The 23,807-nt window shown below is 33.7% G+C and overlaps 2 protein-coding genes across 2 annotated transcripts; both read left to right on the forward strand.

The window, feature by feature from the left end:
- Nucleotides 1–1,233: 1,233 nt before the first annotated feature.
- Nucleotides 1,234–3,865, forward strand: LOC143561784 (GABA transporter 1-like). The gene is made up of 7 exons (XM_077049767.1): nucleotides 1,234–1,440; nucleotides 1,983–2,213; nucleotides 2,294–2,391; nucleotides 2,491–2,677; nucleotides 2,875–3,005; nucleotides 3,092–3,325; nucleotides 3,406–3,865. The coding sequence occupies exons 1-7, from the start codon at nucleotides 1,317–1,319 to the stop codon at nucleotides 3,784–3,786; spliced, it is 1,386 nt and encodes a 461-aa protein (XP_076905882.1). The 5' UTR covers nucleotides 1,234–1,316; the 3' UTR covers nucleotides 3,787–3,865.
- Nucleotides 3,866–8,381: 4,516 nt separating this feature from the next.
- On the forward strand, nucleotides 8,382–21,345 carry LOC143561789 (putative indole-3-pyruvate monooxygenase YUCCA11). The gene is made up of 7 exons (XM_077049770.1): nucleotides 8,382–8,804; nucleotides 8,928–9,161; nucleotides 9,250–9,372; nucleotides 9,449–9,590; nucleotides 10,877–10,896; nucleotides 20,970–21,092; nucleotides 21,172–21,345. Exons 1-7 carry the CDS (start codon nucleotides 8,382–8,384, stop codon nucleotides 21,343–21,345), a joined length of 1,239 nt encoding a protein of 412 aa, XP_076905885.1.
- The last annotated feature ends 2,462 nt before the right edge of the window (nucleotides 21,346–23,807 follow it).

Genomic DNA, 23,807 nt, shown 5'->3' on the forward strand with positions numbered 1-23,807 from the left:
TCTCGTATTGAAAGTTCTCATGATATCGTCTTCGTCTCACATGGTGTCTAAGTAACGAAAACGACAATACACGATAATTGAATCATGTGGACTATGGTCAAAAGGTGACGTAATTAATTTATAACTTGGCCATATGCATTAATATTATTAAGAGGAGACTCAATTGATGCGTGCATTAGATAAATCCCATGTTTTCCACATTTATCTAAGACACAAATGACTTTTACTATTATTCTTTTTAAATCATACCATTAAAATCGAGATTCTTTTATACAAAAAATTATATATCACTAGCCCATTGAATATGACCCATTTTAGTACTCCTGCAGTCCTGCTTATTTATCAGGGTCCATTCATAACCAGCAAGGATGAATCTAATCACGTGGATATCCATATACCATACACAACATGAGAATCAACCAAAATATGATTATTTTTATTTTTATTTTTATTTTTCAACAGACTGAAACAATTTCTCTAAGACAGTTTCTTTTACTTCCTGAATCTTGAACTCAAAATCTTTGAATGTTTAATAAACTTTGTTTATGTTGCTAGACCACCGACCCACGCTGGACTGAATTGAACAACCTTTGAACTTCTTTTGTAATATTCATTGTAGCTTATTTTACGCTCTGCTTGCGGTGCGCGCATATAATGTATATATGTGTTAACATTCGGGTGGGCAAAAGTGAAATTGCACTAATGACGTTATTTTACTAATCTCGTGAAAATAACGTTAAAAGTGGCGGAAAGTTAATCAGACATCATGTGGTGGCGTTGATAGGTGAAAGACAATGGTACATGCACCAATCGGCCGGTGTCCCGATGGTTGAGTGTTATGTACGTGCCTTATGTCCAAGTCTTGATGCAAAACTTATATCGAGCGGGGGTCTCTTCGGAAGCAGCCTCTCTGTTTCTATAGGGTACTAGAGGTAAGACTATCTACATCTTATCTTTTTTAAACACTACCATAGTTTTACTATTAATTGGAATTACTGAGTATAATCATAATGATGATATTATAGCTTATTTTAGTTATTCTAATATATAAATCACTTACTTTTTTTTTATTAAGAACTATATAAAGATTAAATATCGCAGCAATATATATGAATTGATATCATTTTCAACATTAAACAATAAAATGTTTGAATATGTTGTATATTGACGAATGACGATAACTAAATAATAAAAAAATAATAATTTTATGGTATAAAAGATTCAGTTGAAAATAGCCGCCTTTGAAACTATCATCCTCACTCATTTAGCTTGACTTTGCAGTAAGAAAGACAAAGAACAGCTGATCATATATATTCATGGGAACGGTGGCTCCCACCAACCGGATTATATCTCCGGCAGACGCCTACGAAGTTACAACCACCGAACCTACGCCCCCCAAGAAGCTTGATGCCGGAGCTCTATTCGTTCTTAAATCTCGAGGTAAGAATCATGATTATAAATATAGTTTTCTGTATGCATATTTTACATGCAACTATGTAAGCATGAGTACTATGTTGGCAGGAATATATTTGTTTAGAGATTATGTCAAGTTTTGCTCCAACAATGGCAAGATATATTAGTTTAGTTCACCCTGGCCGTCTCCGAGATTTTAAATTCCCAGAGGAATACTAAAAAACCTGATATAGATAGAAAACCTTTGAACGATTCAATGATCAGCCGATCAATTCCAAATCATCATCCGATGTACTGACTTCTACCACTAGTCTAAAATGGACTTATTGCTTACCCAAATTTGTTAATAGGTCCAAAAATGGTATATTATGAAGACGGTGATCATAGTGAATGGATATATAGAAATTAAACCCAATTTTAGTTTTGTATTTTTAGTTTTATTTTTTGAATTTTGATGAAACTCACTTTACTAAATAAAAATATTATCTTGACCGTTTTGAGTCCACACTTTTCGGCACAATCATGCTAATTATAGTATTACTATTATACACATGTTTGTGGTACCATAGGTTCATGGCTGCATTGTGGGTACCATTTGACAACCGCAATCGTAGCACCGGCACTACTAAGTCTACCATTTGCCTTAGCATTGTTGGGGTGGGAGGGCGGCGTGGCGGTGTTGGCCCTAGCAGGAGTCATCACATTCTACTCCTACAAGCTCCTATCTCTAGTATTGGAACATCATGCCGAGCTTGGCCACCGTCAACTTAGGTTCCGCGACATGGCCCATGATATTTTAGGTAACAATTTACAACCATATCTTTGTCGCGCTAACATATATAATCAAGCATTAAACTAATTGTTCGATTTTTCTTAACAGGCCCGGGATGGGGTCGGTACTATGTGGGCCCACTTCAGTTAGGCTCGTGCTATGGTGCGGTTATTGCTTGTACTCTACTAGGAGGGCAAAGCCTCAAGGTGAGCCAACATTTGATATATAAAACTTGTTGAGGATCTTGTTCATATAACATCATCATTATCATAAAAGTGTTGAATATTATAACCTGTATTGTGCAGTTTATATACTTATTGGCAAGACCAGATGGGAGTATGCAATTATCCCATTTTATTGTGATATTTGGAAGCTTTACACTCATTTTGGCACAAATCCCATCTTTTCATTCCTTGAGACACATCAATCTTGTGTCACTTGTCTTGTGTTTTGCTTATTGTGCTTGTACAACTGCTGGAGCAATTTACATAGGTAATTAACTTTAAATTTATGTATCAACCGATCGGTACACGCTTTCATGTTGTTTACTGATTTAATAATAATGATATTGAGGGAATGTTTGATATCCATTATCGTATTTATGTTCGAATAAAGTAACATTTAATGTTAGATATCGCGTTATCATAATTATGGTTAGATAAAGTAACTGAATAAAAGACTATTTGTAGGAAATTCCCATAAAGCGCCTCCCAGGAACTATTCCTTGACCGGAGTTGGTATAAATCGTATATTCGGCTTTTTCAATGCTGTTTCGATAATTTGTACGACATACGGAAATGGGATTATTCCTGAGATACAGGTTTTTTTTTTCTTGTAACAATTTTCATAAATGTATAAAACCTTATATAGTGATTTATGATGCATTTACTTTTTGGGCTGGAACAGGCCACAATAGCAGAGCCAGTTAAGGGCAAGATGTTCAAAGGGCTACTAGTGTGTTATGCAGTTGTAATCTCAAATTATTTTAGTGTTGGGATTTCTGGTTATTGGGCTTTTGGTAACCAAGTGGATAGCTCTGTTCTTCAAAACTTTATGGTGGGTTCTAACCCATTGTTGCCCAAATGGTTCCTTCTTATGACCAATGGCTTTACTGTTTTACAAGTTGCAGCTTGTACTTTGGTAACATTTTTTTTATCCTTATCATGTTATGATTTGGTAATTATGAGTGTCACTAATTCATGTTAATTTTTTAATATTAGGTTTACTTGCAACCATCAAATGTGGTTTTAGAACGAAGATTTGCAGATCCGAAGAAGGGTCAGTTATCGGCTAGAAACTTTGTGCCTCGGCTGATAACAAGGTCAATATCGGTAATCATTGCAACCACTTTTGCTGCAATGTTGCCTTTCTTTGGAGACATAATGGCATTATTTGGTGCATTTGGTTGCATACCTTTGGACTTTATTTTGCCCATGGTTTTTTACAACTTGACATTCAAACCATCCAAAAAAGGGTTAATTTTTTGGGTCAATACAGTGATCGGTGTAGGGTCAACCGGTCTCTCAGTGATAGGGGCTGTAGCTTCGGTGCGACAAATAATTCTAGATGCTAGAACGTATCGTTTGTTTGTAAACATGTAGGTTTTGTTATAATTAGTATGTATCACAAGTTCTAGTTAGTTGAGTACTATGTATGTTTTTTTTTCCAACTATATATGTATGAATATATGATACTCAAAAACATTTTGCATATTTGTATTATATACCTATCCAACTTTAGGAAGGTCTTAATCTGTTATAGTAATATACCACTGTTTATTATTTCGTGTATGTAGAACCGGAATATGTTTGCCAACTATCAGTAACGCGATACATTGAATGTGAGATGATCAGGTAATTATAGTAGGCATTAACGACTCTTAATTGGTTTCTAACCGAGGTTATAGTTGCTGGTAGTTTAAGTTATGTTACTGTTTAATGATTTACATAACTACCTTTGTATGTGTATTTAAACATCTGTTTGCATCTATTTTATTCACCAAGTTAATCGAAATCTTCGTTCAACCATTGTCATTCAAATTTGTTCTACCAAACTATCGAAATCGTTCTTCTCTCTTGATATCCCAACTGATAACAAATTGGTATCAGAGTGAACACCAAGCATCTGTCTACACATGTTGCAACTTTCAAAGATGATAAAAGAACCGAACAAAGACCAGGAATTTGCTTCTATTACTGCACACAAGACATCTTGTTGCATATTGCAAGATGTGAGAAAGAGAGGATGTCTCTGCCCTCATCAGAGAAATAATGGACTGAACAGGCGATCAAATAAGGCCATTCTATAACACTGATGTATACATCGTTATAGAGACTGATTCCGGTCGATGGACTGAGATCTGGTATATATGTTAACTTCAAATACAAGCATCACTTCACTGATTCAAAATCATTTGTTCATATTTTTTGTTTACAATCACCAAGTCGTTTCTGGCTTCTTTGATTACCAACAGTTGGTATCAGAATCCCTGTAGAAGATTCGATCCAGCCAAAGAAGAAATTAGTAACCACAATCGGGAAGATGAATTCCCATGAAGAAACTGAGATCATGCGTAATCTCAGTAGGATGCAATCGGAACGAGATGGTGTTTTGATTGAGACCGATGTCTGCAACAGAAGAGGTACATGGTGTAGCGATTGGAACCAGTGGGGTTCAAAATATGAAGACCGGACACGTGTGTCACTAGTTCCCGACATGTTACTACAGAAGATGAAGATGCTCAATTCAAAAAGGAAATTGAAGCAAGGTTTGCGGGATTAATAGTTGGTGATGATTGTCTACTTTATAAGGATGGGAAGAGGATTAGAAAGAAAGTCATATCAATGCAGGCATAGAAGAACAAAAAACCAGAAGGACAAATTCAAGCGCCCATCGTAAGTCCTAATCCCATTCATGAGGCATTGACTAATTGTCATATTTGCAATACATATAGACATTTTTCGTATGAATGTCCTCTAAATCAGTCCCACGTCTTCGGGGACTGATTTATATACAGGGGATCGAGCTATTATATATGGTTTGTAAACACATATTACCATAATCATATGATCGGTAACAGGGTTTTGTTTACAAATTATAAATTGGGTTTTGGAGTAGAAACTGATTGGAAAGATAAAAGAGTTTATTAAAGGAGCAGAAGACATGAAAATCTGTTTTGATGGAATAAATACACCTGAGAAGAGTTTGTATTACATGCCTAGCGTTGATAATAATAATAATATATTAAGCCTAAAACAATTAACTAAACATGGATTTAAAGTCATATTTGAAGGAGATTTATGTCACATGAATTTGAATATTGATGGGGAAGATACAAATGGGTCAGAGGCGTTTGAAAGTGAAGAGGGACGAGTATTTGGCAAATTACTTTGACGTGATTGATTTGCAGGCCCAAAAAGACTCGAGAATTGAAGAAGATTACTCAACTCGTCCAATGTTATCATTAATAAGTGACTATATGAATCTGTTAAACACTTTGCAGGTTTATAAATCTCATTTACAAGTTAATGAGTTCATAAAAATGTTCTAGGAACTCGTGGAATGGTACCATACTGTGTACCTTAAATGCTATTTCGAGAAGCCCATTACATCGTACCTGATCGATGGTACATAAATAGATTTATACGATCTATTCATGATGGCGATGTTACATGGAAGATATATAATTATGTAATTAGGCCCGTTAGGCAGTTAGGGATACGATAGCTGTTGTTTGTAAACACCGTTTAGATAAAAGCGATGTGAATCGGTGTGTCGATTCACAAAGCGATGCCTCATATGTATATATATGGCTGGTATACAATTGCAATCGAATCATTAGTGTAATAAATAATCATTTCTATTCCATAAAGGCATATACAATCTCTTGTACATAATTTCTGTTTACAATCATCAATTCGTTTGTGGCTTATATGATTACCAATAGAAATGAGCACATTTGAGAAATCTTTTCTGATTCCTAGAGAATGGCAAGGTTATAGATTTGTACACTGTTACTTGAACTGATCAAATTTGTTCCCATCATGTTTAGAGAATGGCAAGGTTACAGATTTATATGAGTTTGTAAAAAGGACTAATTTCATATATATACCCTTCCAAACTTTGAATATATCATATATACCCAACCAAAAATGAAAATATCATATATACCCAGGTTTAATGAATTTTTACTTAATGGCCATTCTATCCTTTTAAATTATGAGTAAATCAAAATCCAAAATTCCAAATCTCCTAATTTCCTACAACTCCAACCTTTCCCGTCCGTATTAGCATCGAGCAACCAGGAACTGCACACACCGTCTGTCTCCGGCAACTATTCCGATCAGTTCCGGCGACTGATTTCCTTCTCCAGCCTTGCCTCACCACCGTCTGCCTTCATCCACTGCGCACACCGCCATCACCACCGTATGTGACCAGCAATGGAGAGATTTGTACCAACTCCGTGTGACCGGCGATTATAGCGGTTTATTGCAATAACGGCGATTTCAGATCTGAGGAGTTTCAGAGATTGTGTTTTCCTTTTTTAACCTAAAGATGTTATTAGATAGGGTAAATTGGTCATTTGCTAAATTATAATATATTAATTGGGTATATATATGATATTTTGTTTAATTTGTAAGGATATATATAATATTTTAGTTTTGCATGGGTATATATGATACTTTTAATGTTTGTAAGGGTATATATGAAATTGCTCCTTGTAAAAGAAAAGGTGACTATAGACATATATATGTGAATTTAACATGTGAGGTGTAATAGCAACCAACTTGGGAATACTGGTTGAAGATGTGATTATGCTTAGGATATATATATACACATTCAGTATTTGGATGTTTTAGTTTGGAACTACAACGGGAACGCGATTAGAGCTAGGCACGTTAGTGATGATGGGGATGATGAAGACAAAAGCACGCTTAGACCAAAAGAAACTAAAAGCTCAAACGAAACTTATAAACAAGATAATGGCAGCACTAGCTTTGATCTTTACATTGGCAATGACAGGATGGGTGCTCAAAGATTTGGTAAAGGGAGGCGATTTGTTTTTAACAAGGCAACTAACGTTTAGGGGATGATACAATTATCCTGTTTATTTAAATTTAACTATGCTATTTGTATTATATAACCCTAAGACATTAGCTGTATTAATGCGCAATTATCCTAGGTATTAATAACTGTTAACCGGTTTATAACCATAGTTAAAACTGTGTTGCCGTTAAACGTTTTACATAACTACCTTTGTAGTGTATTTAAAAATCTGTTTGTATCTGTTTTATTTACCAAGTTAATCAAAATCTTCGTTTAACCATCATATCGTCGTCACATGTGTTCTATCAAACTATCGAAACCGTTCACATGTATTCCAACATGTTTGAATCACTTCACTTTATGGTTGTTATTTGCTTTGAATTTTAAACTAGGTTTAACCACATGCGCGGAAGGTTTAGTTCAATTGAATACATTGTATATATCACATACATGATTATTGAATGATATTTGTATATAATATGAACGACTATAGTAAATTAGAGTGTTTAAATGTATCTGTTTCGACTTTGTCTCATGTTGAACTTGAATCGATGACTCCAATGTTCTACAAACTGCATATGATTATACACGAAGTCTCATCTTTTACTTATTTGTATAGATATGAATTACCATATTCATGTATTCACATATACATTAAGCCAATATGAACAAGTAGATTCTAGTCAAGTAAAGTAAGTTTGTAACGTAAATTCTAAAAGTTTGTTTACAAAAAAGCAGGAATACTTCAATGAATAATAACCGCTAGTATTAAGAATTTTAGCGCGATGACATTTGAAACTCTAAAAAATAATTTTTTTAGTAACAATTCCATTAAAGGTGGGAAATGGTCTTTTTGCCTCCTTTTTGTAATTCCTATATAAAGGGCTTGTGCAATGTGCATTACATATTGCATCAATAAACATACAATATTCACTAGAAAGAGCTAGCTTGAAAGAAAATGAAACAAGAAACTGTTGTCGTGATAGTCGGAGCAGGACCTGCCGGCATTGCAACATCCGCGTGTCTCAATCTTCTTTCTATCCCAAACATTGTTCTTGAAAGGGAAAATTGCTATGCATCTTTATGGCAAAAAAAGGCTTATGATCGCTTCTAGCTTCACTTAGCTAAAAGCTTCTGTGAACTTCCTCATATGTCATTCCCTTTGTCCGCACCCACATTTGTACCAAAAGACATGTTTGTACAATACTTGCAAAACTATGTGTATCGGTTTAATGTAGCTCCGCTGTACCAACGCAGCGTTGAGAATGCATGGTATAATAGGATTGCACAAAAATGGGTGGTTACCGCCAAAAATTGGGTTTCGGGTTTGGTCGAGGAGTACGTGTGTGAGTTTCTTGTGGCGGCAACCGGCGAAAATAGTGAAGGTTTTATTCCTAATGTTAATGGTTTAGATAGCTTCAAAGGATTGTATATCCATTCGAGCGAGTATGATAATGGAAAAAGATTTGGACACAAAGATGTGCTTGTTGTTGGTGCTGGAAATTCGGGTATGGAAATTGCATATGACTTGTACAATTGGGGTGCTCAAACATCAATAGTTGTTCGTAGCCCGGTAAGCGCGCTAAACGGTCTCCTGCGTGATTTTTGAATATAAATTAGTTGTCGGTGTTTTATATAATAAAAGCATATTTTTGTTATATTTTAACATTTCATTCTATTATTTTTGTTGTGACAGATACATGTGCTTTCCAAAGAGTTAGTGCAACTCGGAATGTATATACTAAAATATATTCCTTGCTCTTTCGTAGACAAGATGGTCTTAATGTTGAGTAAGTTGTTGTATGGAGATCTCGGTGTATATGGAATACAAAGGCCATTCAAAGGACCATTCACGATCAAAAAAGAAACCGGACGATCACCTATCATTGATGTTGGGACAATTTCAAAGATCAAAACAGGAGACATTGAGGTAAACCCCTCTATCATGTTTTAATATCTAATAACATTTAAAACATTAACTGACAATCGTGATATTATTATTTTGTTTTCGTCTCTAGGTTATGACGGCTATTGAAGAAATAAAGGGTGATCAAATCAAATTCACAAATGGTAAAGAGAGACAATTTGATGCCATTGTCTTTGCTACCGGTTTTAAAAGCACTGTGCGAAAATGGCTTAAGGTAACTATAGTTATAACACTCAATTTGTTTATTCAACCTTTTGTTTTTTAATCTTAGCATTTTCGTTTTAATCTAGGATGATGGAGGGTTCTTCAACGGGATTGGAATGCCAAAACATAAAAGCCCTAATCATTGGAAAGGGGAACGCGGTCTTTATTGTGTTGGATTTGCGAGTGCCGGATTATTTGGTATCTCAAATGATGCGAAAAACATTGCTGGTGATATCTTCAAAATTATTCATGGGAATTAAATTCCTATCTAGAAAATGTAGGTGTGCATGTTGTCGTGTAGTCTTTTACGATTACTACGAACCAGTTTAATGATTTTACTATTTAAATGTTTGTTTCCTTTATAATCATGCATTTATATCGTCAGATATATTTTGATTGGTAATAAAATTTATAATATAGATATATATGTTCTTTTCTTTCTTCAATAATAATAATAATACCCTTAAGTCTAGATTATATATATTATAATATAGATATATATGTTCTTTTCTTTCTTCAATGTCAGATTCGTAATTTCCTTCTTCAAAACAGGAACACCCAAGGCTTTTCCTTCTATCAAAGTTCCATTCTCAATTTCTTATCACTTGTTAAAATTTGACTTCTTCTTCACATATAGCAACAACCATTCATTCTTTATCGTTCTTCCCAATATTCTTATAAAGTTAATTCTTGTATAAATTTCCAAATCTTCTTTGAAAAACAGAGCATTAAGTCTCATATTTTTTTTATTCCTTTATCATTACCAGTAAGCGGTTGCGTTGGTCCCTGATTCCTTTTATCGTTGTTGGCAAGCGGTTTGCGTTGGTCCCTTGATTCCTTTACTGTTGTCGGCAAGTGGTTTGCGTTGGTTAACTGATTCCTTTAAGCGATATGCAATTCTTCGTGTCCGGTTGTTTTCTTGTTCTTCACAATCATTATCGTATCCTTTATCTTTCCTTTTGTGATGATGTCAGTTATTCACCAATTTAATTATGGATTATGTACCCTTAACATCTTTTGTATCGTCATATTCGTCCTCGTCTTATTGTACTCTATCGTCCTTTAATTCATCAAATCGTCCAAGTTCAGAAGTTTTAATTACATAATTTTCCATTAGTATCAATTCTTGTTCCACGTCTATTATTTCAATTATTTGTTTCAACTTTCAAGCGTAATTTCAAAATTCTACAATCGAGATTGTTGTTCATTTATTGCCTCTACTCGTCCTCTTTTCGTCTTCTTTATCCATCTCTTCCCATAATCATATAATTATTTTCCCTATGTTTTCCAACAATGGCTCTCATACCACTATTTGAGCGGAATCCAAAATCATCATCAATCATCATATTCATATTTATCGTCTTGATGTAAATTTGTATATAATTGATGAATATATGAAGGATTCTTTAAAAGGATAATCAGTGCATTGGTTAATTGAGTATCTTGATAAAATATAAAGTTACAATGAGTTTGATATATACATAGACTATCGGTTGTGTTGGTTTGTTGAATAGTTGTAATGATTAAAGATAAGGTAACTGTTTAGGGCATTCACATCAGTGAGGTTTTTATAATGTAAGAAGTGGTTTAGAGAGTTGTGAGTATAGGAGAGAGAAAATACAGTGATACTATATATTTGAAAAGTTATTGTTCACCATTTATAATTTTTTAATACCTTTTGAAAATAGTTGTGAGTAAAGGAAAGAGAAAAATTAATGATAAAGATATAAAAGAAGTATTAACTAATTGAAAAAAAAGGGAAAGCGTAATAAATATTAGTGTAATTTTGAATTTGAAGATAGAGAAAGAAATGAAAATACTCCTTATAAAGGTATTTATGTTCTAAGCTTAAACAAGTAGAGTTTACAAAAATAACATTAGATAATTATAATAAGTTTAATTTATCATCTAATAAACACTAGCCTTGCTATCTAATAAACCTAAGATAAAATCACATCGGAAGGTTTTAGTTCATTTGAATACATTGTATGTAGCTCACATTACATGATTTTTTTTCATGATATTTGAGTATAATTTGAACAATTATCATAAATTAGAGTGTTCAAATATACATGTTTCGACTTTGTCTCATGTTTGAGCCCAACTCCGATGCTCAAGCTACTAGGGGTGTTCAAAATCAAATATCCGGAGTTTTGGATATCCGAACATTTCTGATAGTGGATTCCATTATCCGAATCCGTATCCGAAATTTTGGATATCCGAGGTTCGGATATCCATTTGGATAGTGAAACTGATATCTGAAATTAAAAAAAAAAAACATAAGAAGAAGAGGAAGAAGAATCACAACAAATAGTCAAATACACTACATTCCAATCGAGTAAATGAAATTGCAATCTAAAGAAGAATCTGTATCACACAACCTTAATATCAATCATACATACACACAACCTGCGAATACTAAGAAATACACAAAACTAATCTGACGTTTAAATATACAACTCTGAATCACAAATTCAAGTATTTATTGAACATACAAGTTTGAATCACAAATTCAAAAAAAGGAGACGGTGATACGATTCTGTAAGGCCCCGCTACCGGTGCCTCACTTTGGACGTTGGATTTACGCATAAACACAGTTCTACTAATCAGAGTTAATTAAAACTTTCACAGAATATAAAAACTTTCATAAAACATAACATATTAATTCATAACTTGTCTTAAACAAACATCTTGTCTTTCAAAATCAAAAACATTAAACATAAAACATCTTGAGTCTTCATATGCCAGCCTCTTATTCTTCTGCCATGTGTCCCTGCTCAAGCCAGCTGTCTCATCCTACTCACCTGCGTGCATACTAAAAGTCAGCTACGCTTAGTGAGTTCTAGTTAATCATACAACATACAACACATTCATAACTACATACTTTCGTACATACTTCATACTTCCATACTTTAATATACATACTTATTTTCATACCTTCCTTCATATTCATACCTTACGTTTTAAAGAGCATCACGCCCTATAACCTTCGCATATATTATTAGCGTATGCAACCCTTCAACCTTCGCATATATTATTAGGTTATTCAACCCTTTTAACCTTCGCATATATTATTAGGGTATGCAACCCTTTAACCTTACATTACTTTTCATCATCATTATCATTATCACATTCATACATGCCTTTGTAAGTATCATACATACCATATTCATACATACTTCCTTATTCACTTACTCATATCATACATACTACACTATACTTCCATTAGCAATACGTGCAATATACGAAGATCGTTTGCGTACCATCAAGCATGCATTCATATTATAAACATAACTATCACATTCATCATTAGGACATACACTTACCATTTAAGGTAAGTTTATTAACATTCACATTGAGTATGCACACAACCCCGAAAAATATAAAAAGAAAATGGGGCTAGAAACTCACCTGGATCCTGTTACGCTCTCCGTTAATCGTTATCCCTTTCTTTAGTTGAGCTCGGCTGACTATACATTAATTACACGTGTCAATTTATGTTCTATTCATCTTATTCATACTTTAACCACAAATGGTTAAGTCTGGTTTAATATAACGGTCTTGTTTTAGATTACATTTTACTTAGATTATTTATCCTTAAGCCAAAACTTATTGAGTACAAGGTGTTCAATTATTTTTCTTCTCTTTCTTTCTTATTGCATTCTTTTCTTTTATATAAAGTGCTCGGGTTACTCAACTCATACATGTATAAGGTATTTGAATCACATTAGATCGGGTTGTATATATCGTGTCCGATCATGCAATGTAATCAAACCCTTTGGTTGTATTCGAATCACACTTGTATTCGAATGAGTTTATTGTAATTGAGTCCTCACATGTAATCGAGTATAGCTTGTAATCGATTTAGGCATTGTGTGCGAACATACTATGTAATCGTCTATTATAGAAATCGAGTGTTATTGTAATCGGTTCCCTAATGTTTTGAACTGAGCATGTCATCAAACTCCATTGTAAGCGAGTTCTTAAATTTTAGTCGATTACAATCCTCGTACTTGAGTGGCATAAATGTAATAGATTATGATTGTAATCGAATCACAATGTAAGCGATCATAGTGTAATCGACTAAGGTACATGTAATCGAGTCACTAGTGTATGCGACTAAGTACATTGTAATCGAGTCAGCTTGATGTACGTGATTGAGTTTCTATGTAAGCGAGTTCATTTAATGTAATTGAATTTCATTGTATGTGAGTTTCTATGTGTAATCAAATGGCCCTTATGTAATCGAATGCTCCATATGTATGCTAACAAGACCCAATAACCGATCCTGGTCATTGTAATCGAATATACATGTAAGCGAGTAAGTGATTGTATGAGAATGTAGCAGTGTAAGCGAGTTTAACCATGTAATCGATTATAACAATGTGATCGAGTTACCATTGTGATCGAACTATCACAATATATGTGAGTATACATTGTGTAATCAAGTTCTGTAGTGTAGTCGAATGAACTGAAGGTTTTCGTAAGGTGAGGCTACGGTTTGGTCCATTTTATCACCATTTTTATTTCGTTTCCCAACCTTACACCCTATTATGGTTCGGTAATAACTCATCGACGTTTCCTTAACTGTTTTCGGCTAAAACTTGACCCGAGTGACCATAAAGTTTGAACCTTTAGGCTTAAAACGTTCAAGACTAGATCTAAGGTTTCTTAAACGAGCTGTTCATAACCGTAGGTTTGTTAAGTTAATCAAGTTTTCTACTTTATGGTTCGTTTATACCCGATATACTCTACGTTTAGGTTTCATGGCAAACCGTTCATAAAAACGTAATCTTTAAGATAAAGAACATACCTTTACGCATTCGTTAGGTCACGGTTATCTAGGTTATGAACTTTAATCTTGTATTTAACTTGTACGTTCAAGATCTATCAAGAATCCAAGTTCGGTTTGTTCTTGGACCCCTCTCTCTATCTCTCACGGCCGATTTTGGTGATGTAGGTGTGTGTGTTTTGAGTGTGTAGAATACTTGGTGGGTAAGAAATGAGGGTTTTATGGTTTTAGGGAGGTTTAAGGGAGTATTTATACTATCTTAAGCCCATGGACTTAAGGCCCATCACCCTTTAATTCATCTTTTAATATTCCAAGTCCATACTCCTTTCTTTATTTTTAATACTAATTAAATATTAACACACGTTTCACAAACATAGCATTCCTTTATTTATTACTATAAAATTTAGGATGTTACATATTCAACTCTCACTTACAAGTTCAAGGAGAGGAGATCGCCTCGGAAATAGCCACCGTACCACCACCGTCCACTGGCAAGAGGCAGCAGCGACGTCCGGCGAGTAGGTCGTCAATCGAGGAAGTCGCCTTGATGATAGCGCTTGTCGACTGGGGTATTGAAGAATGAGGATGGATTTTATTTAGGATTTAAATGGGATATGTTTACATATATATTAAATAATTAAAAAAGTTTTCGGATATCGGATATCCGAAATATCCAAAAATTTTCAAAATCATTATCCGAATATGAAAATTCGAATATCTGTCCGAAATTTCGGATATGGATTCGGGTTCGGATTTTTTTGAACACCCCTACAAGCTACAACCATATATGATGGTATCATATACACGAAGTCTCAATCTTTTGCATTTGCATGTTCAAATACACAGTTATTTGATATGAGGCATATGCATCGATACTAAGATATAATATTTGGTTTGTTAGGCTATGTGTAGTGAAGATGCTACAACATGGGGCACCTTGTGTCATGTGGCGCCCAATCAACAAATGGTGAGTTTTTTTAGGGGTAGTATGGTGTTGTAGCCCTCCTTTGCCACACCACCTTTATTATTATTTTATTTTTATAATTAAATTAAACAATCACAAAACCCATAAATTTATTAAAATATATTAAAATAATTAAATAAAAGAAAATAAATTCAAATAAAATAAAAAACACACCCAAAAATAAAAAAAAATACACATAAAAATACTAATTTATTAGTCATCTTCGTCTTCGTCCTCCTCCATGTTCTCGTCCTCGTCTTCGTGTTTGTCCTCGTCTTCGTACTCGACTTCAATGGTGTCACACCCTGACCAAAGGCGGCGGAACATGTCGGGGCATAACGTATTGATTGGACAGTAGCTCAAAAGACACTAATTAAAGCGACAATAATTATTTAATTTCATTAACATCAAACAAGTACACAAAATTCGATAATAAGAGACGGTTACATCATGCTTTTGTATTTTGAATAATATCCTAAGGTAAAACTAATTTCTTCGATCTTGAACAATGTAAATTACTTGTACTTGTAGCATGTATAAAAATAGAGTTTGTCAACTTGAATGCTTGTGAGAATACATAAGTTTTAGTAGAGATATATATATAGATAAAAACCATAATTCATATGTCAATGATGAGTATTACAATTCGTATGATGTAAGCAAATAAATTGTGGACCCGTTCCTATTGATATGAAATCAATATACTTTGGTTAATGTATAATCATACTAGATGAGAATAGATGAGGATGAGATACCAGCCACCAAACATAAAATAAACACTTAAGCACATAGAGCATAGTCATAGATATTGCAATCATCACCCATAAACATATAACGAATTGTGTTTGAAATAGATGTAGAAATAAAACAATGAATAAAATTGAATAAGGTATACGTGATACCCCCAAAATATAAAAGATGAAAAAAGGGTATGTAAACTCTCCTTAACGTGTGGATTATCGAAGATGAGATGGCGATAAGAAGTTAAGAAGAAACCCCAGGATACGTCGACGGAAGTTCCTGTTATGGGTACAGATTGAGGGAGAACAAGGGATGGTTAGATACAGCTCAAGCTAAGATCACGAACGTGGTACAAACGACTCATAAACATGCAATTGATAAAGGGTTTGGATTCGCGATGCTGAGAGGAGTGTGAGTGCGAGTTTAATTGAATTTTAGACGATATATATAGGGATTTAGAGAGGGTTTGGCCACGACTTGATTAGTTTGTGATTAGCTGTCAATTGGGTACTAATTTACCATGTTTAGAGTGTCGGTGGACGCGGTTTTTGGTTAGGAATTGATTGGTTACATCATTTTCGTCAATTAATCCGAGAATTAGGGGCTGCAACTCAGGAAGGAAGGGGTGTCGGTGGCGGGTCGACAGGGAAGGGAGGAGAGGAGGAGAGATTGAATAACTTTTGCAATTAGGTCCTTGTTCTATGGATGTGGGTGCAAAAGTTGTTAAAGCTAAGTTAAGGGACTTGTTATGTATATTAGTGATAGTTAAATATATACATAAATAAATAAAGATTAAATCTTAAACAATTGCAAGATTTTATTGAAAATTTTTACGAATACGAACCCGGGTATAGATAGGGTTGGGTCACGATTACAATATGAAAATAACGAAAACAAATAACGAAATTTTACAGGCAGCCCCTTGCGGGGTCCAAGGGGCACAGTCCCTTGATTAAGCTGCCAGGTCAGCTTGGAAATATTTTATTTCCATTAAGGGTTCTTAGCAAAATTTTCATTAACATTTCTTAAATGATTATCTTATTCGTTACTCATTAACATTTAAAGGTACCTTTGTTTCATTCATAAAGTTCGAAGGCTTCTTTGTAATTAATCCATTTTATTCTAAGTCCGGGGACCTTTCTGTCATTTTATCAAACTCCATTCGTTATCTGATCCCTTAACGAATGGGGTTCATTTGTTGACTTGACTAACGGATGAGCATCAAACGAATGGGAGCTCATTCGTTAGTCTTGTCTAACGAATGGCCACCAACGAATGAGGATTATATAACGAATGGGATTACTTCTTAACGAATAGGTATTCCATAACGAATGGCTCATTTGTTGCTTATTGACGAGTGTGGTCTTCATGGACCTTCATAGCGAATGAGCACTCATAGTGAATGGGCTCATTCGCCTGATCAGGCTAACGAATGGATCTTTCAACGAATGGGGTTCATTTGTTAGTTTTGCATAACGATTAGCATAACAAATGGCTTGACAAATGGACCTTAATCGTGTCAGTTTGTGTCGGATGTATGTTGGTCATTGTTTGTAGTGCCTCGTATAGCCATGTACGGGCTGTATAGGCCTATGCGAGTCATATTTTGGAAAAAAAATTTCGACAACCATATACTTATATGATTTATGACTTTAACATCCTATGTAGTCATCATCCAAATATATTATTTGACTTGCAACATATTTTTTTAACTATTTTAGCCGCTCCCCTTTTTAACCCTTTCATGTTTTGTTTCACTTGTATAGATTTATGTTTTATATTAAAAAGTTGAATGATATGATAATTTAGAATAAAATAAATTGTCTATTAAAATTTACATAACATAATTGGCTAAGTAATTTGTAGCACTAAATGGCTCGTATTGGCTCGTATAATTGGATAAGTAAAATTTACATTTTCATTTTACGACGGTGCTTAAGAGTGTTCAAAGGGAGGCAGGCGTTTTCTGCAAAAGTTTTATTTACGGTCATATAGCCCAATACGATCGTATAGGTTTTATAGTGTGTCAGTGAGCAATACGAGCCATTAAACACCTATACGGCTTGTATATTCCTATCCGGTGGTATAGGCTGCAAAACGTTTTTCCCATGTTAGTTATGCTTAGCCTATACTGCCCGTATAGGCCTACACGAGCCATCTATGCATGCCCGGTCAGCATGAAGTCGGTGTATGAGGATCACATCCCTTTATCAAAGTGTTGCATTGAACTTGTTTGTAGTATTGAAATAATCTCTAAAAAATTATGTTTGGGTTTTGGGTATAATGAAAGTTCCAAGTAGTCCAACAAGTATGTGATTTTATGATAAAATATAGTAGATGAATAACCTTATGTCATGTACACAATTAATTTGAACGGGTAGCTTTGACCCATTTGTATTTTGGTTAACTATACATATATGTGCATGTGTATGAATAATACGTGCTCGATTAACCAATTACCGATTCGCATCCCGTTATCAATGGCATCTATTAATCAAACGTACGGAAGGTTTTAGTTCATTTAAATACATTGTATGTATCTCGCATGCATGATTATTTTTCATGATATTTGAATATATATAATCTTAATGATTATCGTGCATTTGACAGATTAAATATATCTGTTTCGAATATGTCTCATGTTTGAACTCGACTGCGATGCTCAAGCTATGACCACATACGATTGTATAATATACACGAAGTCTCAATCTTTTGTATTTACATGTTCAAATACAAAACTTATTTGGTTTGAGGCATATGCATCGATGCTAAGATATAATATTTGGTTTGATAAGTAGTTATTTGTTACAACTCCCATTTTGAAACAACAAGAAACAATATACGGCTTGTCTGTTGCCATTCATATCTAAAATTTTAGCCATTTATCAGTTAATAAAATCATACTTTTAATCGACCGCGATATATAATAAATTTGAAGCCGCCGTTATGAGCCCGTTTAAATCAGTTTTTTACACCGCCTTTTTAAAAAAGTGGTAAGGATATACAGCGGTGTGTAACCCGTTATAATTGAAACAATTTGACGGCATAAATTATGTTTTTAAAGCGGTTTGATAACCACTCTACTATTATAACTAATTTGGTGGCTTCCATATTTACGCCGGTTTGTAAACCCTTGTGATTAATTATTTTTTTTTTTGGCACGTTATGATCGTATAAAGTGATTTAATAACCGTTTTAACTGTAAGTCCTATAAAGAACAGCATACCGTTATAAAGCGGCAGGCCAAACCATTGTATTACATGATAATCATCGCTTTAGAAGCGGTTCATTTTGTAGTAGTGACCCCTAACGGGTGATTCATATATAAAGTCAGTATACATTGAACAATTAAGAGAATGAAAACTACTTAAAATACATTCGGAAATAATATCAAAATGTAATCTACTTCCATACAAATTAGTATAGATATTGCCATATACCTGTGTTATGACACATACATACATTAAGCAAATATGAACACGTAATGTCTAGTCAAGTAAATTAAGTTTGGAATGTAAATTCTCAAAGTTTGTTTGAAAAAAAAGTCAGAATACCTCAATGAGTAATAATGGCTAGTATCTGAAATTTTAGCGGGATGACATCTTTAACTTTTAAAAAATAAGTTTTTTAGTAACGGTTCCAATAAAGGTGGGAAATAGTATCTTTTGCCCCCTTTTTTGCAATTCCTATATAAAGGGTCTACGCATAACATATTGCATCAATAAACATACAATATTCATTAGAAATAGCTTGAAAGAAAATGAAACAAGAAATATTGTTGTGATAGCCAGAGCAGGACCTGCCGGCATTGCGACGTCAGCATGTCTCAATCTTTAACATTTTTCTTGAAAGGGAAGATTGCTATGCATCTTTATGGCAAAAAAAAGGCTTTTGATCGCTTAAAGCTTCATTTAGCTAAAAGCTTCTGTTAACTCCCTCATATGCCATTCCCTTAGTCCGCACCCACATTTGTACCAAAAGACATATTTGTACAATACTTGCAAAACTATGTGTATCATTTTAATGTTGCTCCGTTGTACCAACGCAGCGTTGAGAATGCATGGTATAATAGGATTGCACAAAAATGGGTGGTTAAAAAGCCATTAAAAGGACCATTCATTATCAAAAAAGAAATCGGACGATCACCTATCATTGATGTCTGGACAATTTCAAAGATGAAAACATGAGACATTAAGGTAAACCCCTATCATGTTTTCATATCTGATAGCAGGGGGCGGATCTAGTGTGTATCCAAGGGTAGCCCAGGTTACCCCTCAACTTTTACAACGAACTGCAAAATTAGTACATGCTTTTTTTTCTTCTTCTCGGTTTTATGTACTAGGATACCCCTGAGCAAATATTAGATTACCCCTAAGAAGTATTGAGATAAAATCAGAGTAAAATAGCCGGAATTTTTCTTTTCTTTTTTGTGTTTTTGTTGTCACAGGAGGCTCAGCAAATGCCATTAATATGAGGAAGACGACCAAGATAACCTAATACTAGCATTAGGCTACATTGGGCCATTTTAGAGCCTGAGCCCATTTCACTATTAAAAAGAAAAAAAGTCCATTAAAAAAATAATTGCCTTTTTTGATAGATAACAAATATTTTATATATTTATTTGTTAAACAAAGATTGTTTTTTATTTATTTATTTGTATATCATTTTATTCAACTTCTTATAGAAAAGTTCACGTTTCATTTACTTTGAAAATATGTTTAGTTTATTGTTTATTAATTTTGGAATAAGCATTTAGTTTTTTTAAATATTTGAATAATATTTTTTTATTGTTAGGGGTTAAAAATATATATAATTTTTATGATGGTTTTTAAATACCAATTTGATATTAACACAACGTGAAAAGAAGTTTACGTTTTGGTGTTTGTAATACATTGATTATTAAAAGAAAGTAGTCGTCATACAATTGTGAATACAACAAAAGTGAGCTCTGGCCCCGATTGAAATGTTCCGGTTCTGTCAGGGCGTCATAGGTCATAGGTAAAAAAATTAGGTTACCTCTGAATTTTTATTCTAGATCCGCCACTGTCTGATAGCATTTAAATCTTTAATTAACAGTTGCTTTACTATTGTTATTTTGTTTTGTCTATAGGTTACGAAGGCCATTGAAGAAATAAATGGTGACCAAATCAAATTTACAAATGGTCAACAGAGACAATTTGATGCCATTATCTTTGCTACCGGTTTTAAAAGCACCATGCGAAAATGGCTTAAGGTAACTAAAGTAATATCAATTGTTTACTTAACCTATTGTTCTTTTTATTATCTTAACGTACATTTTCGGTTTAATCTAGGATGATGGAGGTCTCTTTAACGAGAATGGAATGCCAAAACATAAAAGCCCTAATCATTGGAAAGGAGAAAATGGTCTTTACTGTGTAGGATTCGTGAGTGCCAGATTATTTGGTATCTCAAATGATGCGAAAAACATTGCTGATGACATCTTCAAAATCGTTCGTGGAAACTAAACTCGTATTTAGAAAATGTAGGTGTGAATGTTGTGAAATCGCTTAATATGACTATGTACCAGTTTAATTAATTTACTATTTAAATGCTTGTTTCCTTTATAATAATGCATTTATATAATCAGGTATATTTTTGGTTGGAAATAAATTTTTTTTCCATGTTTACTTTATATTGCTAAATAACTGATTTTTTTTTATATACATAATTTTAGCACCCTCTACAAAACATACATATAATGTATTAAAAACTAAAATATGCTTTTTTTCAAATCTACCCAATTCTCTTTATTAAAAAACAATGTATTAACACTTATACACTTTAATACGTGACGTTTAGCTATTATGAAAGGACTAGCAACGCAGTTTATTGTCTGTTAATTTGCTTTCTATTTCGTGTTATTTGAACCTTGATAAACTGAAATTCGCTAATAAACGAATTGTGTTTTTATTAATCTTATAAACCAATTACTAGTTTTGAAGATGGAACGAAAGTCATTTGTTATGTTTGTATTATTTTTAATCTTAATGAAAATTAAGATTATTATTGGTGAAAAGGTTATAGTGTAACTTTAACCTATTGACTAATAAAATTTATTTCCAAGAAATTATATTTTTGTAATGACTTTATTTTATTACAATTACCTCTTATCTAAAAGAAAACGCAAACGCACATGTTGGGTATTTTATGTCAACCGTACCATAATATATATGATAAAGCTTAGAAGCCAACTCGTCTGTGGACAATACAAGTTTTTGCAATCCCACATATGAAGGTAATTAATACTTACGTCAAATTCGAATATAATGTATAGGATCGCTAGACTCAAAAGAAGTTAATTTATCAAGGCTTGGGATCCTCCCACGCCAATTTTTTCTCTATATGGTTCGTATAGGGCTATATGGTCGTATAAAACCTTAATCATGTCAATTTGTGCTGGATGTTTGTCGGTCATTATTTGTAGTGCCTCGTATAGCCCTGTACGGGCTGTAAAGGCCTATGCGGGTCGTATTTTGGGAAAAAAAAATCGACAACCATATATTTATATGATTTATGACTTTAACATCCTATGTAGCATCATCCAAATATGTTATTTGACTTGCAACATATTTTTTTAGCTATTTTAGCCGCTCTCCTTTTCAACCCTTTCATGTTTTGTTTCACTTGTATAGAATTACGTTTTATATTAAAAAGTTGAATGATATGATATTTTAGAATAAAATAAACTTTCTATCAAATTTACATAACATAATTGGCTAAGTAATTTGTAGCACTAAACAACTTGTATAGGCTCGTATAATTGGCTAAGAAAAAATTACATTTTCATTTTCCGACGGTGCTTAAGAGTGCTTAAGAGTGTTCAAAGGCAGGCTGGCGTTTTTTGCAAAAGTTTTCTATACGGTCGTACAGCCCAATACGATCGTATAGTGTGTCAGTGAGCAATACGAGCCATTAAACACCTATACGGCTCGTATATTCCTATCCGGTGGCATAGGCTGCAAAACGTTTTTCCCATGCTAGTTATGCTTAGCCTATACTGCCCGTATAGGCCTACACGAGCCATATATGCATGCCTGGTCAGCATGAAGGCGGTGTATGAGAATCACATCTCTTTATCAAAGTGTTGCATTGAACTTGTTTGTAGTATTGAAATAATCTCTGAAAATTTATGTTTGGGTATAATGAAAGTTCCAAGTAGTCAAACAAGTATGTGATTTTATGATGAAATATAGTAGATGAATAACCTTATGTCATGTACACAATTAATTTGAACGGGTAGCTTTGACCCGTTTTTATTTTGGCAAACTAAACTTATATGCACATGTGTATGAATAATACGAGCTCGATTAAACAATTACCGATTCGCATCTCGTTATCAATGGCATCTATTAATCAAACGTACGGAAGGTTTTAGTTCATTTAATTACATTGTATGTATCTCGCATGCATGATTTTTTTTCCATGATATTTGAATATATATAATCTTAACGATTATCGTGCATTTGACAGATTAAATATATCCGTTTCGAATATGTCTCATGTTTGAACTCGAGTGCGATGCTCAAGCTACGACCACATACGATGGTATAATATACATGAAGTCTCAGTCTTTTGTATTTGCATGTTCAAATACAAAAGTTATTTGGTTTGAGGCATATCCATAGATGCTAAGATATAATATTTGGTTTGATAGTTATTTGTTACAATTCCCATTTTGAAACAACAAAAAACAATATACTGCTTGTTTGTTGCTATTCATATCTATAATTTTAGCCATTTATCAGTTAATAAAAGCATACTTTTAATCGACCGCGATATATAATAAATTTGAAGCCGCCATTATTAGCCCGTTTAAATTAGTTTTTTACACCGCCTTTTTAAAAAAAGTGGTAAGGATATACATCGGTGTGTAACCCGTTATAATTGAAACAATTTAACGGCATAAACTATGCTTTTAAAGCGGTTT

Source organism: Bidens hawaiensis, unplaced genomic scaffold (assembly GCF_021521415.1).
Source record: "Bidens hawaiensis isolate Kalapana, Puna unplaced genomic scaffold, B.hawaiensis_p1.1 tig00020787_1, whole genome shotgun sequence".
NCBI lineage: Eukaryota > Viridiplantae > Streptophyta > Magnoliopsida > Asterales > Asteraceae > Bidens > Bidens hawaiensis.

Excerpts from the sequence above, each read along its gene's own strand:
- LOC143561784 (XM_077049767.1), top strand. The coding sequence starts at position 1,317 with ATGGGAACGGTGGCTCCCACCAACCGGATTATATCTCCGGCAGACGCC. Across the intron at positions 2,392-2,490 it reads TAGGAGGGCAAAGCCTCAAG|TTTATATACTTATTGGCAAG; the intron begins GTGAGCCAACAT and ends TGTATTGTGCAG. Across the intron at positions 3,006-3,091 it reads GGATTATTCCTGAGATACAG|GCCACAATAGCAGAGCCAGT; the intron begins GTTTTTTTTTTC and ends GGGCTGGAACAG.
- LOC143561789 (XM_077049770.1), top strand. The coding sequence starts at position 8,382 with ATGTCATTCCCTTTGTCCGCACCCACATTTGTACCAAAAGACATGTTT. Across the intron at positions 9,591-10,876 it reads TGATGCGAAAAACATTGCTG|TTGTAATGATTAAAGATAAG; the intron begins GTGATATCTTCA and ends TTTGTTGAATAG. Across the intron at positions 21,093-21,171 it reads CCATGCGAAAATGGCTTAAG|GATGATGGAGGTCTCTTTAA; the intron begins GTAACTAAAGTA and ends GGTTTAATCTAG.